Below are 18726 nucleotides of genomic sequence, written 5' to 3' on the forward strand. Positions count from 1 at the left end.
ATTCTCTCCCTCTGCCTCTCTCTCTGCTAGCGCATGCACTCTCTAAATAAATAAAATCTTAAAAAAAGAAAACTTGTAGAACTGCACAGCACAGAGTGAATCCTAATGTAAACTACTACCTTTAGTTAATAATGTTTCAAGACCAGTTCATCAATTCTAACAAATGTACCACACTAATGCAAGATGTGAAAATGGGAAAGTCTGTACTTTCTGCTCAATTTTTCAATAAATCTAAAACCATGCTAAAAAATAAAGTCTTTTAATTAAGATAAAATTTTAAAAGTGAGTTCTGAATTGTTGTTTTTGTATGAAGTGATAATATGGTATCTGTAAAAAGTAACTTTTTCATTCCTGCCTTTACCAACCTGTCAGTCTGACATTCTAATTTATATATTTTCAGCAACAGGTGGTTTTCAGAGTTTAAAGGAAAAAAAAATTGACTTCATAGGATTCAGAAAACCCAAAGGCTAAGTTTATTAAAACCTTAATTTTATTGTCTGTATAGTTGACAGTCTGAAAGAAAACTCAGTGTTATAAACTATAAATGTAGATGATACAGCATATCTAAATTCTTTTTGATTCTGAGTAAATTCTACTCCAAGTAACCACATAACCAAATTTTATTTTAATTAATGAAATGAAAAGCCTGCTTCTGCTTTTTAACGAGACTTCTTTAAATGTAATGCCACTATTTCTTATGCCTCACTGAAGGCGTAGGAATGGGAAACATGCTTCCCATAATCTTTAGGAAATGTTACACTATAAAAATCATCCAAGCTTGAAAAAAATTTATCTAAAGAATATGTCAATCTTCTTTGTGATTGATAAATGCATCAGTCTATCCAGAAATGCAACTTGATCTCACAACTTGAAGTAATGTTTCTATAAAAATTGGTACACATAAAAAATGTATTTTAGGTATTTACTTCCTATTGAAATACCTGAAACTTCCAAAAAAATAGCACAATTGAAAAACTTTTATTGTTAATAGCATATTTCCACCTTTGCTTTTGAAAAGTAATGGAAATATATGAGAATATATCAGGAAATAGGCAGAATTATAACTTAAATAAAAACAATGACAGCATAAAATTTATAAAGGTGTAAAATTAGTCAAACTCTGTTATAATAAAAACACAAGTCAGGCTAATGACCCACTTGTTCCAAACAGTACTGAAGACAGAACTGGCACATAGATACACACACACAACATTCTGTCCTAGTTATTTCACCTTGTACAGTGGTCCTCATTAAAAGAGAATGAAAAGTACAGAAAAATATTTTTAAAATCTCACCAAATTACACGCAATTGCAGGCTTTTGCCGAGATTTTTCTGTAGGAGTGAAAATGATAAGCAAAGATTGTGAAAATCCTAAGAAAATAGTATTAATTAGTAAGGTTAACAAGAATTGTATTTTGGCAAATTGAGATCTTAGGTGGCTCAAACTCCCTTAGATGTTCCTCCGCATCAGAAGGGGACTCTGTAAGTGTCTCTAAGCTCAAGGGAGTGGGAGATTCTTTTCAGTACACTGGCAGTTTTCCTGTCAGTGATTGGCTTTATTACCATATAGATGTAGCTTAATCTGAAAATGTACTGCTGTATGTTGGAAAGGACTATTAGACTGTGAAAATTCCAGTACAAATGCACTGAGACATTATACCCAGCCTCAGACTATTCTTAAAGAGAGAAATATTCCCTATTAAAGTTAGTCTTAAAACAAAAAATGTGAACACTCCATACCTCAAAAATGCAAAGAAAACACTGAAAATTACATGATCAACACGATTTTCTTCAGCTATCTAAAAGTATGCTTCTTTTGTCCTAAAAAAGTCTATTTACAAAGTATGCTTCCATTGCTTTTTAAAAGACATATATCAAATGTTGTCATTCTAGCAATTTTATAAAAAGATTGATATCCTTTCAAATATTTCTTGTCATTATTAAAAAAGATTAAGAGGCTGTAAACTGTCATTGGTGGGAAACAGCACGTGATCTCAAGGGAAGAAACATCTCACTAGAGTTTCCACACGTTCCTCCTCCTCCTAACTGCAGCTCTGGTGGCAAAGGAGGAGCCCCGGGGTCCCCAGGTCTGGGAAGCGTAGTTGAAGAGAAGGTCGGATTTTCAGTTCTGCCGACTTCAAGAACAGGCAAATTCAGAGAAGACTCAGTAGAAAAAAAGGGGGCCGTGCTGGATTCTCCTTCGGGATGGTATATGACAGTGGATGCTCTCAGTTTTTCAGAGAAATTACTCTCATTAGAATTTGATCTAGAGAAGTTGTTTGTGGCTCCATCTGGGAAAGGCTCACAGCTGCTACATTTCAGTCCTACAATAAAATTGTATTCAGATGTAAATGAAAAAGTAACTTAAAAAATTGAACACATACCCATCTTATAAGCTAGTTACCACACAACAGAGATTTAAACAGCAATTTATAAATTCTGTCATAATCCATTTCATGTTTCATTTGCTTTTCCCAACAACTATGAAGTATACCATTATTTTTATTTCTTCGATAAGGAAATAGTCTTAAGGAAGCTAAATGACATGCTATAATTCACATTTAGTTTGTATCCTTATATACTTAACCACTGAATGACCTAGAAAAAATTAAGTAGCCCCTAAAATTTTTCATAAAATAAGAAACAGCTGTCACAACTAATATTCTTTAGCATTCTGGCACAAAACGTATTACCCAATAAAAAACAAACTTTAAACAGAGCATATGCTAAAATTCTGAGTTAATCACTACCAATTACAGATTCTTGAATCCCAGGGTGTTAGACATGTCAGAGGTCCCTTGGGATAGCTTCTTACTAGCAGAAATAAAAAATAGAGGCCCCAAACAGTCAAGTCATGCCCAATATTCCAGAACTACTTCATGGGAAAGTAAGAACTATAACCCAGGTCTCCTCTTCACATTAAATAACGTCCCGGTTCTCAACCTAACAGTTCACTTAAATGACAGTGGTTGCTCAGATCAAAGAATTTAACCATATCCAATGGGTACAGGTAACAATTAGCCTCGGGGTGAAAGAATAAACACACACAAATTTTATCTTTCTGTTAGTCTTAGCAAATATTTAACCTAACTGTCTAAAGGCACAGAACCTCCTGAGCTGACAAATTTTATGTAAAATCTGAGAAGTCTATAAAGTACATTTATATGTCATTTTTTTCCCCACTAGCTTTTCAACTTCACAATACATTCAGCATTTCTGTTCCATGCTATAGAAACTATTTTCTTAAATATGGCTCAGGAGGGGAGACTTCCAATGATTCCCAGTATGGACCGACAGAGTTTAAGGGCAGAGCCCTAAATTACTCTCTTCTCTATCCCCAGTGCCTAGAACACCTGGGGTAGAGCTACATCATATGCACATTTATCTTAAGTGCTCTAGAGAAAGGCACAGGGAGAGAGAGAGGGGGTTTGCGGGGAGAGGAGGATTTAAACAGTGCAGGCAATTCTCTGTAGTATTTCTCTGAGTGTGTGTTCCAGGGTGAGGGTGAAATACAGGAAGTGAATTTGCTATGCCATTAATCAACTTCCATTCCCACGTCTCTCTCATCATGCCAGACCGAGTGTGACTCTAGTGTTTAAAGTTATGGATAACTTCTATAACATGATTCTTACAAGCATATGCCAACCACTTCATTCTGTGATCAACTGGTGGAAGAAGAACCATCAGAGTTGGACTTACTATAAAAAGACTTTGCCTATATATTGTTCTTCATGTGTGATGTGTATTTTCAGGGGTTACTTCTGAATAGATTGATCTTATGCACACTTCAGAAACAAACTCATGTGTATACCGGGATTTCATTAAAGTTTTGTATAAACGGTACTGTTAAATAAATACAAATACAGAACACTGAGTGATATTCCACTTTTCCAGTGAAATGACATAAGATAAAAAAAAATGTAAATCAAATATAATTCTGAAGCTGAAACTTTTTGAATAAAAACAAAATGATCATTTCTGTTTTTTGTTTTGTATTTTACTTTTTTTTTTTTTAAGATTTTATTTATTTATTTGACAGAGAGAGACACAGCAAGAGAGGTAACACAAGCAGGGGGAGTGGGAGAGGGAGAAGCAGGCTTCCCGCCGAGCAGGGAGCCCGATGTGGGACTCGATCCCAGGACCCTGGGATCATGACCTGAGCCGAAGGCAGATGCTTAACGACTGAGCCACCCAGGCATCCCTTGTATTTTACTTTTAAAAGCATTGTCACATGTAAATGAATTCTTGGACACCAAAATATCTTACCTTTCAGATGTTCTAGTTTTATATTTCTAAGTTTCAGCACTTCATCTGTAATCTTCTGTATCAGGAAGTTCTGTGTTTTTTCTCGCCGAATAGATTCAACCAGTGTATCTAGTCCTTTGGGGTTTTCTTGTAAGTAGTCTAACAATTTTCCAGCCCTTTTTCTACTTGATGTTCGGCAAGAAATTTCTTCAGTGTCTTCTCTACTGAGTATTTTTTTTGCACGTAGATGATCAAAATGTCTCTCAGCTATGATTTTTTCACATAGGTATACACGCAGATTTTCTAAAGCCTAAAAGACATAAAACTGTGCTTCAGTGCTTTTTTTTTTTTTAAACCCTTGAGGAAATCACATAGGTGACTGATTATTAGTTAGGAATCTTAACTGGTGGGAGAAAACGTACTCAAGTCAGGAGGCTCAGGACTACTAATATCCATATTATTAAGACGAAGGGCCAAGTAGACAGAAGTCGGTCCTAGACTAAACATTCCTTGCAGCTTCTGTCCTGCTTTAATCTCACCTTCACACCTATAAACCAAGAGCAGGCTATTGTGAGGAGGAAGCTGGTCAAATCTAAAGGGCCTGGGTCTGTGGAAATAGGGAGGTATGCTCAGGGCCTCCACCTTCAGGGGTAAAGATGAGAGCAGAGGCTTCCATACATTTTAGTTACCATTTAGCAAGGAATCCAGAATTAGTCAGGATCAAAGAGGATAACTTAGTGAGGCCTTGTAATTTGTAACTTTCTCATGTTTGTTAGTTTTCCATTCTCCTTGGGTAAAACCAAGGAGTGTATTTCCTAGAGTAAAACCGTAACAGTCCATAATGTATTTATCTTGGGAGTTAGTTGGAAAGACTATACCCTAACTCTGTGAGTCAGATGGTAGAAGGGAGGTGGGCGTGGGACAGGGGGAGTACACTAAAGAAATAGTGAATGTTGGAAGAAATTAAAGAAATGAAGGAAAGGAAATCACAGAAAACAGGCTTAGATCTGAGAAATGCCCCAGGGAGCTTATTTGGCAGAAAGCTGATCTGGGTTCCAATAAATAGCATTAATAATTTGATGCCAGTGACTGTATTCTACCTCTTCCATTTACTAGATATGTGATCTTGGGTAACTAACTTAACTCCTTGGTGCCTCAGTTTCCTCATCTGAGTATTATGAGGAATAAAATAATGTATGTAAAGTACTTGGAAAAGTGCCTGGCAAATAGTAAGTCATCAACAAATGTTAGTGATGAAGATGATGATGACTAATTTGACTTACATTTATCATGATGAGCTAAAGGCAATGGAAGACCTTCGAAGTATCCGAGTACGTGGTGGCAGGAAAGTAGGCTGGGTGAAGGGTTCCTACAGTTCCCAGTCCACTGAACTCCCACATTCATTTATTTATTCACAAAACAAACATTTCATATATCTAAATACCTAATATGCCAAGTGCTGAGCATACAAAGATGAACAAAACTTGAATCCTGTACACAAAGGGCACATGGTCTAGTTGGAGAGCACATACAAGACACAAGCCAATAATTTTAAGACAATGTGATATGACCCAGAAAAAACAAACAAACAAACAAAAACACAAGTACTGGGGAAGCACAGAGGAAAAACTAACTGTACCTCCGTGACCTGGGAAATTTACAGAGGCTATACTTGTAGCATGAAGGTGCACAGAGGGGAATACTAACAAGTCTGGGGTAGCTGGGATGCAGGGTGCATGTGAAACAGTGGTAAGAAATGAAGTTGAAAGGGAAACAGTTTGGATTATGGAAGAATTTTTTTAACATGTTGAGAAACATACATTTCCCTGTAGCCAAAAGATTCATCAAAGGTTTATAAATAAGAAGCAATTAAAAAACTTTTGGAGAGGACCGGGGGAGAACCATAAGGAGACTGCTGCAATATTTTACGTAAACTATGCTGAGTGCATGAATTTAAGCTGTGGGGGTGGAGAGAATAGATTTCAAAGCTGAACTCCTTGAAACAACTCATCCGTTGTCATCTCTACTATTTATATGCTGATGATCCCCAAGTTTGTGTATGTGATCGAGACTTTCTCCAGTTAGAAATCCCAAACGTACTTCAAATTCAACTTGTCCAAAACCAAATTTGTTATCTTTGCCTGTCCTTTTCCTCTGATATTCTTAACTCATTTGGGAGTACCACCATGCGTCTGATTGTGCAATAAACCTACAACTCATCCTCCACTTCCTCTCTTTTGCTCACCTGCCACCTCTGATCACCCACCCACCAAGTCCTGCCAACTTACCCCTCATGTTTATCTAATCTGCACCTTCACTTCATTTCTATCATTAGCACTGCCTTAGCTCAGGTCTTCATCATATGTTGCATGGACTATTAACAAACAAGACACCTAGCTGTACTTCCTATTTCTTTCCTCCTGCTCAAATTTCTCCTTCACACATCTATCAAATCTTCCAAATTTTCAAGAGAAAATGGAAATCTGAAGTGTTATGTGAATTCTACTAATACTGAAATGTTGTCAGTTAATTTTGTAAAAATTTAAAACTTGGTGTGTTCCACCAACTTAAAAGATAAAGTTCCTTAACTTTGGCAGAATAGTAGAGAGGTCAGAGGTGTGGCTCTGGATCAGGCCAACTTCAGTTCAGATCTTCTATCTGCCATATACTCCTGTAAGAGCTGGGGCAAGTAACTTAACCTCTCTAAGCTTTGGGTTATTTATAAAATAGTGATAAATACTTACCTGCAGGACCGCTAGAAGGACTAAGTAGGACAGTGAATATGAGGACTTGACACAGTCTCTGATACACAGTAAGTACTCAATAAATAATAGCTGTTTGATAATGGCAGACAGGGTACTTTAAAATATGGATCCTACCTATCTCTGGAGCTTAGTCTATCACCACCTCTACCTGTCCTGGTACTTTATGTTCTACCTAAAAACTGCTGTTTGTCACTCTATAGTTCTGTGTTGTTACTTTGTCTGGTTTTCTCTTCTCATACCCTAAGTCCCTATTTTTCATGTACGATGCATCACAGTGGTCATCTCCTTCAGGAAGCTTTGCTTAAACTCCCCAGAAGGACTTAGGCACCCCTCTCCTCTGTCCTTATAGCACCCTGTGCATTTATTTCACTTGTCTATATACCAGGACTCCACTTATCTCCCAATTCATTTCCACTCTGTGTCACTATTATTTTCAGTCACGAATAAGCTCCTCACTGTCAAATCTCATACCTGTCAGTCTTCATCTTACCTCTCAGCAGCATGGATGCGGGTGACCACTCCCCCCCTCCTTGAAATACTGGTTTCTTGTCTTTTTTTTTTTAGATTTTATTTATTTATTTTAGAGAGAGAGAATGTGAGATAGAGAGCACGAGAGGGAAGAGGGTCAGAGGGAGAAGCAGACTCCCTGCTGAGCAGGGAGCCCGATGTGGGACTGGACCCCGGGACTCCAGGATCATGACCTGAGCCTAAGGCAGTCGCTTAACCAACTGAGCCACCCAGGCGCCCTGGTTTCTTGTCTTATATGAATACCACACTCCCCTGGCTTTAGTCCCACCTCTATGGCTATAACCTTTCGCTTTTTAAAACTCCTCTATGATCAGAATATAAAAGTGGATTTCCTGTAGATATTTGGAAATAAGGACGTAGAGCTGACAAAGAAGGAAGTCCAAATATGTGTATGATAATTTTAAAGCTTTCTGAGGTCATCAACCATTTTGAAAATAGCATGAAAAAAATTTCTAAGAAAAATAATGTGCACGTACTTTTTTTCCATAGACCTCCTGAAACCCATTCATGATTCCCCATGGTTATGAATTTCTGATATAGCTGTAAATTGAAATCACAGAGATGAGTAATATCAATGAACTGATAAGAAAAAAAATGAATAAAGACCTGGAAGACACTCACGACTGTGTTTGTGTACAGGTTTTATAATTATGCTCACTTGTAAGCTCTCACAGTCTTTTGTTATCAGCTGTAAAATGGGGATGACAATTATTTCCCTTAGAGGCTGCTGTAGAGATTAAATGGGAACACTGCAAATTGTGTGACAAAGAATCTGGACCACCACAGGCCTAGCTTTTATTTATTTATTTATTTATTTTTAATTTTTTTAAAGATTTTATTTATTTATTTGAGAGACAGAGAATGAGAGAGATAGAGAGCACGAGAGGGAAGAGGGTCAGAGGGAGAAGCAGACTCCCTGCTGAGCAGGGAGCCCGATGTGGGACTCGATCCGGGGACTCCAGGATCATGACCTGAGCCGAAGGCAGTCGCTTTAACCAACTGAGCCACCCAGGCGCCCCCAGGCCTAGCTTTTAAAGTTCATGGTTTCACTGGCACAAATCTTATATAAGACAACACTCATTTATTCTATGGTAGTTATCAATGTCCCAGTCTTATCTCTAATAGAATACAAAGCAGAGGCCTGACTGTCCTTTTTTTTTTGTTTCTTTCTAGGCCCAAGAACAGTACTTTCCATATATTAAGTGCTCCATAAAAATCTGAATGAGGAAACTAAGGCACAAATCCCAGTCATATCCAGTTTCCTTCTGCTAATGAGTCATGCCAATTTTAATTATGTAATTATGAGTACAATGTAATAAACCTTTCAAGGGAGGGAAAGGGGAAGAGTTTAAGGTAGATGAACATTTAAAAAGCTGCTGTCTTGTCCAGTTCACAAATATGATCCTGTATAAGTACTAAGGTGTTAAACCGGAACTCATTTTCTGTTGAGTTTCTGTGTTTAATTTGAAATTACATAAAGATATTTCAGTGGTACTCATATAGATCTCAGATGGCAAAACAAGTAAAACCTTAACAAGCATTAAGTATTAAGATTTGGGCAGTTCTGCAGCGTCCAAGCAAAAGACCGTAATTTAGGTGCTGAATATTTTCAGCATTTACCTGTAAATTAATTTTCGGCTACACCCCCCTCTCAATTTAAATATGTGGGCGTTTGCTTACTAGGGGAATTCCAGGTTGTGCTTTCAGCTGTTGAGCTTCCCCCAACCCCCCTTATAAAAGTTTCACGTATTTGCTCCACTGCTTGGGATCCTTTAACTGGTCCAGCTTTTGCTCCAGGTTGAGCCAGCAGCCTAAGGATTCTGACTCAAGGATGAACCTGGGCAGTCGATTCCCAACAACGCAGCTCCAAAGCGCAGCGGGGGTAAAAATCACCAGTGAAGAGCGGGCAAGAAGCTGACTGCGAAGAAACGCTCCACTGGACAAGGTTTCAGGAACCCAAGCCCCACTTTTAGCGATTTTAAACGTGGATTAACAGGTCACGAGGGATCACTTCCACCAAGGTCCCTCGGGTGCAGTCCTGCGGTGCCTGGACCTTCCGCTTCTTCCACCCGAAGCCTCCTCTTCCGACTCGGACACCCACTCCGCGTTTCCGCTTTCCTCGCCCGCGGGGCCGCAGCCTGCCCCTGCCCACCCTCGACCCCGGGCCCTGGGCGGCGCCCGGGCAAGGTTGTGCTACTCACGTCCTTCTTCACTTCTGTCAGGTCCTCCTCGGTGAGGGACGGCGCGGTGGGCTCCATGGCGGAGGAGGGAGTAAGTGCTTCTTCCGGGTCCGGGAGCTCCGGCAGCACCGCCCGGCCGGGCAGCGGACTTCGGCCTCCGGATGAAGGGGGAGAAGGGCAGGCGGAACGGGTCGAGAGGAAGAGAACTGCCCCTTCTACAACACAGGGGCTTAGGGATGAAACCGTAGAGCTTCCGGCTCCGCCTCTGGGGCCGAGGGCGCTGCAGACCTAGGCGTCCCAAACGGGGTTCCGTGTCGCGCTCCTTCCTCTCCAGGAGACTTAGGCGCAGGCCCCGCCCTTCGACGAGCCTGGGCGAGCCTTAGAACCCGCCCCATCCCAGAGGTAGCCAATCGGTGCCGGCCCATGGGCCAAGCCTGTCCCTGCCCCCTGGCCGGATCCTCTCAGGAGTGGCTCCGCCCACAGCCCCCGCACGTCATTTGCGAGGAGCAGCCGCTTGGCCTCCCCATAAGGACTGGTTTCCGTGGGTGGGGCCCGTTGCTCCTCCCGCCGCACGCCCCGCCTCCGCAGACTGCTCACCGCTTCTCAGTACCTCTGGGTTCTGCCCCTTTTCCCAGACCTTGCCCTACAACTTCCGGGTGCTGCATTATCCCTCCGAGGTTGTTAGCTTATTTGCTCACGTGCAGATACGGGCGCATGCTCATACATAACACACACGCAGCTTAGCTACAATAGTAGAGGAATTTTTGAAAGAGAAAAACCGCCTATGATCCCCTCGTTTTAAGACCAAATTTAACGTCTGCGTACCTTTTGGTCACTGTTTTTTACAATCCTATTGCCTTTTTCATCTGTGTGAAGATACGTCTAGCTTACACCTCTCACAGGGCTGCTGTGAGAATTAAATGATACTATATATGTAAGGTTCTTAGAGGTACTTGGCACGCAGTCTGAACTCAATTTATTATATCTGGTATTACTCAAACATTTATTGAGTCCTTATGTCCTAGTCATATACTGGAAGAGTTCTATTTTTATGGGGGAGACTGATAAACAGCCAACTATTCCCAGAATGGTATCTAGCTGCTAATAGACGTGTATACAAAACAATATGAATAATGAGTAATGTGGGTGAGAAGTTCAGAACACAGCCTGGGCACAAGACATGTTTGGACAACATGATAAACTGGATGGTATTTGAAGCGGTGAGGGTAGATAGAAATGACAAGAGGAACAAAGACAAACTTGGGAACTCTAGCATTTTTTTTAAAGTAAACTCTACACCCAACAGGCGGCTCAAACTCACAACCCAATTATCAAGAGTTGCATGCTCTGCCCACTGAGCCAGCCAGTCAGACACCTCTTGGGAACTCTAACATTTAAGGGAGGGGAAAGCAAAAGAACCAGAAAAGAACAATGTTGCCAAAGCCAAACCAATGTAGTTTTGATCAAGTTGCATCATAAGCTTCTAACATTTACATTGCATCATATGACTTTTCCTAAGTTGAAACATAGTACAAGTCGAGTTTTTTCTGATTGCTTAATCGTCCCTCATCTTGGTATAGCCCAACTTACTTAACCATTTGTGCTTTCATTTCACAAATATTTACCGAATGTCAACTATGTACCAGACACTGTTCTAGGTGCTGGGGAAACAACAAGCTATGAACAAAATAGATAAAAATTCCTTTCTTCCTGGAGTTTAAATTCTAGCATACATGTGTTTTGGAGTAGGGCAGATAGACATTTGGAAAATGATATGTAAAGTTATTATGTTAGAAGATGATAAATACTAAGAGAAAATACAAAACAGGAAAGTAGGGTGAGGGTATATGGAATGTCAACAAAAAATTTTTTTATTCAACTATAATTAACCTATAGTGTTATATTAGTTTCAGGTGTACAATATAATGATTCAACAATTCTGTACATTACTCAGCACTCAGTGCTGGAGTGGTAACGTTTAAAATAGGGTGGTTAGTGAAGATCTCACGGAGAAGGGGAGATTTAAGTTACCACTTGAAGGAAGTGAGGGAATGAGTCATGTGGACATATAGAAAAAGAACATTAGTAGAGGGAACAGCCAACGAAAAGTATCCAGGGGGACTGGGAAGGAGATGAGGTCTTTATGTGCTACTGTAAATGTGTACTCTGACTTTACTCTGAGTCATATGGGTGTACTCTGAGTCAAACGGGAAGCCACTGGAGAGTTCCGAGCAGGGGAATGACAGAATCCGATTTATGATTTGAAAAAGGAACACTTTCACTGTTACCTTGGGGGGAAAGAAGATGGAAAAGGGGAGACCAGTTAGGGTGCTGTTCCTGAAATCCAGGCCCCAGGAGGTGGTGGCTCAGGTCAGGGTTAGTAGCAGCGAGGGTGGTGGGAACCTTTGGAAGAGAAGTGGGGACACGATTTCATTTCCTTTTATTTATTTTTTTAAAGATTTTATTTATTTATTCATGAGAGACAGAGGGAGAGAGAGAGGGAGAGAGAGAGAGAGAAGCAGAGGGAGAAGCAGGCTCCCAGGGAGCAGGGAGCCCGATGCGGGACTCCATCCCAGGACCCTGGGATCATGACCTGAGCCGAAGGCAGGTGCTTAACCATCTGAGCCACCCAGGTGCCCTCATTTCCTTTTAAAAGGGTTACTCTGGCCGCTGAGAGCGGACTGTAGGTGTAAGGGTGGGCGCAGAGATAGCTGGAGGCTACCATAGTGATCTAGGGGAAAAGGAGGGTGGTGTGACCAGAGTGGGAGCAGTGGTGAGCACTCCCCCATGGTTACTTTAAGTTATTCCCAATTTGTCATTGTTGTATACAATTTTGTCCCCCAATTTTTCATCTACATATTCTCCATCCTTTTTTCTTTGGAATTATCATTTCCTTTGCATAAATTCTAAGGAGCACAGAGCCCAAGGCAATGTCTTTTCCTATATATTTCCACAGGTTCTCTCCAAAGTATTGGTCCATCTGTGTGTGGAAATGAACTGTTTTGCCAGTTATACAAGCTCTGTTGATGAAGGAGAGGATTCAGCATCCATCAAAGTAAAGTGATATGAACGATGCCAATTTGACACAACCATTTTGACATAGCCATTAGGAGGTGGCTGTTCTTCTGTTGTTCTTTTATTATTATTTATTTATATTTTATTTTTTTCTAGAGAGAGAGTGCATATGCACACATACCTGTGAGTGGGGGAGGGGGTGGGGGCATGATGGGGAGGGGCAGAGGGAGAGGGAGAGAGAGAATCTTAAAGCAGGCTCCACATCCAGCACACAGCCCAACATGGAGCTCAGTCTCACCACCCTGAGATCATGAACTGAGCCAAAATCAAGAGTTGGATGCTTAACCGACTGAGCCACCCAGGCATCCCTGTTGTTCTTTTTTTAAACAAAACATTTAAGACACACCAAACTATAAAGAAAAATATTACAAACATCTATATTTACTACCAAGATTTGACAAATATTGATATTTTGCCACATTGCCTTGTGTTACCACTCTTGATTATCCAATGTTAGTGACAGACATCTCCGATTCTTGAGGCTTCTTTCATGACTCTTTCTATACATCTGACTTTTTCCTTTTTGTTGACTATTATCTCATTTCTGACACCTCCAACCTCCTTCTAGCGTCAGTATGCACTTCTTTATTCATTTACTCAGCTAAAAAGTTAAATGTCTGCTATGTGTTAGAAGTGGGAGTTTTGGAGAGTGGATCAGGGATTGAGAGGGACTGAGTGAGGAGTTTAGGAATTTTTTAAAGCTGAGAGGTTACTCTTTCATTTTTGAGGCCATGTCTCAATGTTCCCATGTCGATAGTCTGTGTCAAAGCAGCCACATCTGAATGTCATGTGCCTAATCACAGGGCTGGTTCATGGCAGGCCTTACAGTTTCCAGTCCTGCTTTCCTTCTGCACCCTACTTCCTTCATAAGCAGACACATTTCCCCTTCTCTGCTCAACCACACGGTCAGACTGTAATGAGGATTGGGCGCCTTTTCAAGAAATAGCGCTGTCCATTCTCTACCTTGCAATAATTCGACCTTTCCCCACCCTCTCCATTCCCGCCTCAAGTTCTCGGTGCACCATCTGTCTCCTACTGTGAAATACGAGGCATCTGATAAATGTATCATGAAACACAGAGTTTAGGCACTACAAACACAAGACAGCATATCGTAGTGGCTAAATATGAAGATGTTTGGCATCTGACAGGCTTAGGCTGGTGTATTAGTTTCCTGGGGCTGCTGTAACGAATTACCATAAACCGGGTGACTTAAAACAACAGAAATGTATTCTCTCACAGTGCTGGAGGCCGAAAGTTCAAAATTGGCAGGGCCATGTCCCCTCTGAAAACTCTGGGACTGTTTCCTTGCCCCTTTGTAGCTAGTGGTTGCCAGAAATCCTTGGCATCCCTTGGCTTTGGCAACATGACTCTTATCTCCGCCTCCATGTTTACCTGGCTTTCTCTGTTTTCCTACTGTCTCTGTCTCCAAATTTCCCTCTTCTTATAACAACACTAATCATTGGATTTAAGCCCACTCTAATCTAGTATGACATTCTCTTAACTCAAATGCATCTGTAAAGACCTTGTTTTCAAATAAGGTCATGTTCCCATGTTCCAGTAGACATGGAATTTTGGGAAGACACTATTTAACTCAGTACAGTTGGATTCTAGATTTGCCAATTATCAGATATATGACCTGGGAACAATTAATAAGCATTCAATAAAGAGAGCTGTTATAGGGATGCAGAGGGAGGGAAGAGGAAACCATTTATGACTGATAAGACAATACGAAAAGTGTGTATTTAGATTTTTTAAAAAAGATTTTATTTATTTATTTGAGAGAGAGCACAAGCAGGGGGCAGAGGGAAAGGGAGAAGCAGGCTCCCGGCTGAACAGGGAGCCCGACGCAGGGCTCGATCCCAGGACCCCAGGGTCACAACCCAAGCTGAAGGCAGGTGCTCAACCAACTGAGCCACCCAGGCACCCTGAAAGAGGTGTATTTAAATTGGACCAGAGGACTTTAATAGATGTACTTGAACTGCTATTTAATGATTTATTTCCAAAACTTCCTACCAGATACCAGGTGCCATGTTGAGCAATGAATTCTATTCCAAGTGATTGTCAATTATGAATTTCCTGTAAATAGTTGGAGGAAAAAAGTGGCCAGTTCTGAGCCAGACACTCCTGGGTTTTCATGACTAGACAAGATGGGTGGAATTCAGACAGTTCCGCTCAGGAACTTCGTGAATTTTCCAAGTAGTCTGTCCCAGGACGGCTCCCAGTTCAGGAAGGAAAGACCAGGAGGGTGCAGGTGGTAAGCATATGCCTGAACAAATACTCAGAGGACATTCACAAGTATACTCTGAGACTAGGACATTGTTGGGGGTGTTGAGGAAACTTGAAGGAAGGGATCAGTCCCTCTGCCTTGTTCCTAGGAGGTTTGTTTGGGAAGTGAAGACTGGAATTTGGTATTAGAGGCTTGTATGATATGGGACAAAGTACCTTAAATATAGTTGAGGAGAAGTGCTATCAGGAGATCTTGATGGAGGTGTTAGATCTCCTAGTCATACAAATGCCTGGGAAGAAATGATCGCTAGTGATTTATTTCGTAGCCGCTCTGAACCAAGCACAATACCTCTGCTGTTACAATTTAATACCTATAACAGTTCTTCCAGGTAGGTTTTGTTATACTTCATTATACTTTATTATACTCACTTCACAATGAGAATTGTGAGGCTTAGAAAATATTATTTGCCCAAGGCCACTCCTCAACCACCTAGCAGAATCAGGATTCGAACTCAGCACATCTGATTACAAGGCCAGTGTTCTGAACTACTAGCTGTAGACTGAGCTAACTGCTTTAGGATGCGGTGTGGTTCAGAGGAGCTAAGAACATTCCCTGGGGCAAGGGCAAAGATATAATGCATTCCGGTCTGTTCTCTGTGCCTGAGGTAGGAAAAAGAAAAGCTAGGAAACTTACCATGGGATTGTCCAGCTCCCTCAATGCAACAGAGAACATCCCAAGATTAACAGGAGAGTGCTCTGGTTTTTGATAGACCCTGAATTGCTGCCTTCCAAGAGCATCCTGCCAAGGCGAGGAAGCTAAGGAATGGGCCCTACGTCAAGACCTACGGAGGTAAGTTATGGAGCAGGACTCCAGAAGGTGGCATCAGCATAATTAAGCAGAAGCTGAAGCTCAGGAAAATCTAGTAAGAGGACTTTTTAGTCTATAGCAAGTTTCTACACATGGACTCTCCTCTGGTGAATGAAGAGATGGTAACAAAACAGCTTCACATGAGTTCAGAGGTTGTGGCTCTGTCAGATGGTCCTTTGGAGTATATAGAAGGAATCTTGTAAACAAGAATGCCTGATCCTGCTGAAGATCCATGAGGCATGAAGATCCGTGTGAAACAGTGAGGGGACTTAAATACAGGTCGCAGAAGGAGAAAGAAGGCAGCACTTGCCAACTCCAAGCAGGGCTCTATCGCAGGCATAATTTGGGAAGGAATATTGAAGGTGTAGCTTATGGAGTGCCCAGAGTGGAACAATACCCAGAACTTCCCAGATCATTGTGTGAAAAACAGTGATCTGGGAGGCATTTAAAAAAAAATTAATTTGTGGATAATCCAAAATGGAAAACAAAATACTTTTAATGACGGACTCAGGGTTAACATGAACTCTAGTGGGGATCAGTATAAGGTAAACAAAACAAAACAAAAACGGAACATCTCTGGAGTGGATGGAGTTGAGAAACACTAAGTTTTCTTTCCTGCAAAGTGTTCAAGCATATCCCAGATAACTTTTTCTGTGAGGGGAATTCACAAACTGGAAGGCAGAAGGCAAGGCCTAAGTGATTTTGACAGTGCTTCCAACCCTAAGCCTAAGACCATGTTCAGGTTGCCAGAGCCACCTGAACCTTGAGAATCTTTGCTCAACAGAGGAAGGGGGTTGGCCTGCAGGATAGGAAGTTGTTGTTTTCTTTATATTACCCTTAATTTTTTAATTTAGTTCCACCAGGATTTTTCCTTGGAAAGAGCTGGCTGTGATAGCACAACACATCAGATTTACTGTTTTTATTGTTTAATATTTAATCTATTGTTATTCAGCTAAATTGTAACGTAAGGCCAGCGTTTTATCTACTTTTTCAGGGTTGCTTCTATAACAGTGCCTGGTATATAGCAGGTTTTTGAAATGAATGTGTCTCCCCCAAACTCACGTGTTGAAATCCTAACCCTCAATATGAGTATGAGGAGGTGGAGCCCATGAAAGGTGATTAGGGCTCCACACTCATGAATGGGATTAGTGCCCTTGTGAAAGAGAACTCCCATGCTCTTTCTGCCAAGTGAAGACGTAACAAGAAGTTGGCAGTCTGTCACCTGGAAGAGGGCTCTCACCAGAACTGGACCATGTTGGCACCCTGATCTCAGTCTTACATCTTCTAGAACTGTGAGAAATAAATTTCCAATGTGTTTATAAGCCACTCGGTCAATGGTAATTTGTTATAGCAGCCTCAGTGGACAGAGTCAGTCAGTGTTCAATAAATACATGTTGAATGACTGGCTAACTAAAAGCTATTCAATGCATATAAAGTTTCAGTTATGGAGGTGCCTGGGTGGCGTAGTCCGTTAAACATCTGACTCTTGGTTTCAGCTCAGGTCATGATCTCAGCAGGGTCATGAGATTGAGCACCTCATCAGGCTCCACACTTAGTGCGGAGTCTGTTTGAGATTCTCTTTCCCTTTCCCTGTGCCTCCCACTTGTGCTCTCTCTCTAAAAGAAAGAAACAAATCTTTAAAAAAAAGTTTCAGTTAATCAAGATGAATATGTTCTAGAGACCTGCTGTACAACCCTGTGCCTACAGATAACAATACTGTATTTTGTGCACCTAAAATTTTCTTAGGAGGGTAAATGTTCTTATCACAACAGAATAAAAGAAAGCAAAATAATCATTCTTCTTTACGTCGGCATGCTTTTTCCATTATCCCCATCCAGTCCTGCGTGGCTCCGCTCAGCAGCCATTTTCACTTCTATGACACACCAGGATGCAGCTAAGGGAGAATTCAGTGTTCTGTAACTTGTCCTGACCTTAGCTCTAATCCACTTGCCTCGACCCATCCCTTGCCTGTCCTCCATCCTGACCTCCATCTTGTGGTCTCTGACTCACACCTCACTGTCTGGTTTTCAGCATTATTTCACTTGGCCTTGAGTCATTCCTTAACCACTTACTTTTCAAGTTCAGGCAAGTTTCCTAACTGCTCTATGCCTGAGGTTTCTCATCCATCCAGGATAATTTTAAATATGTGAAGAGAGGAGGAATAAAGGTGGAATGCTGGGAAATGCTAACATATAAAGGATAAGAAATAGCAACCTCTCATCTCATAGATTGAATGCATGTAATGTGCTTAGTTTCTCATGTGTACCACCTGGGCAGTAGATGTTAGCAATTATCTCTTTTGTTATTCTTGATACTTATAGTCCTTATTAAGTCATCCTTCAGATCTGACGCTTGTCAGCACCTTCTTCTTGATGATGACCTTGATTCCCTTCAGTCACAATGCTGTTTCTCCCCTAACTATGCTGTCTTGAGGAAACTCAGCCCCGAGGCTCCCTCTCTAGGTGCTGGTTCTCCCTGGGCAGCACCCACACCCTCTGGACCTACTTTCAGAGCAGAAGCAAAACTTGATCCCATCTTTCTGATTGGACATTGTACACCTACTCGGCTTTCAGTCACCTCAAGCTGCTGGATGTGAGGATTAACCAGCAGCTCCTAAACGTCTAGGCAATGAACTAGCTTCACAGGCTTTAAACTGCACTTGCTGTCAGCTCTCCAAACCCCCAAACAACCATTTGTGATTATCTGGGTTGCTGTCAAGATTAGCTTAGCTCTATCAAACATCCACAGTTCCTCAGAATCTTTGCTGTTTATGTCAACTTCAGATAGTTCTTACAGCAGTGAAAAGCGTGTCAACCCTCTTTAAATGGGAAGAGCATT

General features: G+C 41.2%; 1 protein-coding gene across 2 annotated transcripts; it reads right to left on the minus strand.

The window, feature by feature from the left end:
- On the minus strand, positions 1 to 10057 carry BCL10 (BCL10 immune signaling adaptor). 2 transcript variants are annotated; one of them, XM_027573606.1, is made up of 4 exons: positions 9741 to 10057; positions 8016 to 8079; positions 4268 to 4556; positions 1 to 2325 (listed from the first exon to the last, which is right to left on the minus strand). In XM_027573606.1, the coding sequence occupies exons 2-4, from the start codon at positions 8046 to 8048 to the stop codon at positions 1970 to 1972; spliced, it is 678 nt and encodes a 225-aa protein (XP_027429407.1). In that variant the 5' UTR covers positions 8049 to 8079; positions 9741 to 10057; the 3' UTR covers positions 1 to 1969. The 2 variants fall into 2 exon arrangements, with proteins under 2 accessions (XP_027429407.1, XP_027429400.1); XM_027573599.1 differs by lacking the exon at positions 8016 to 8079 and having other exon boundaries at positions 2 to 2325.
- Positions 10058 to 18726: the final 8669 nt, after the last annotated feature.

The sequence above is a fragment of the Zalophus californianus genome, chromosome 4, assembly GCF_009762305.2.
Source record: "Zalophus californianus isolate mZalCal1 chromosome 4, mZalCal1.pri.v2, whole genome shotgun sequence".
Classification (NCBI taxonomy): domain Eukaryota; kingdom Metazoa; phylum Chordata; class Mammalia; order Carnivora; family Otariidae; genus Zalophus; species Zalophus californianus.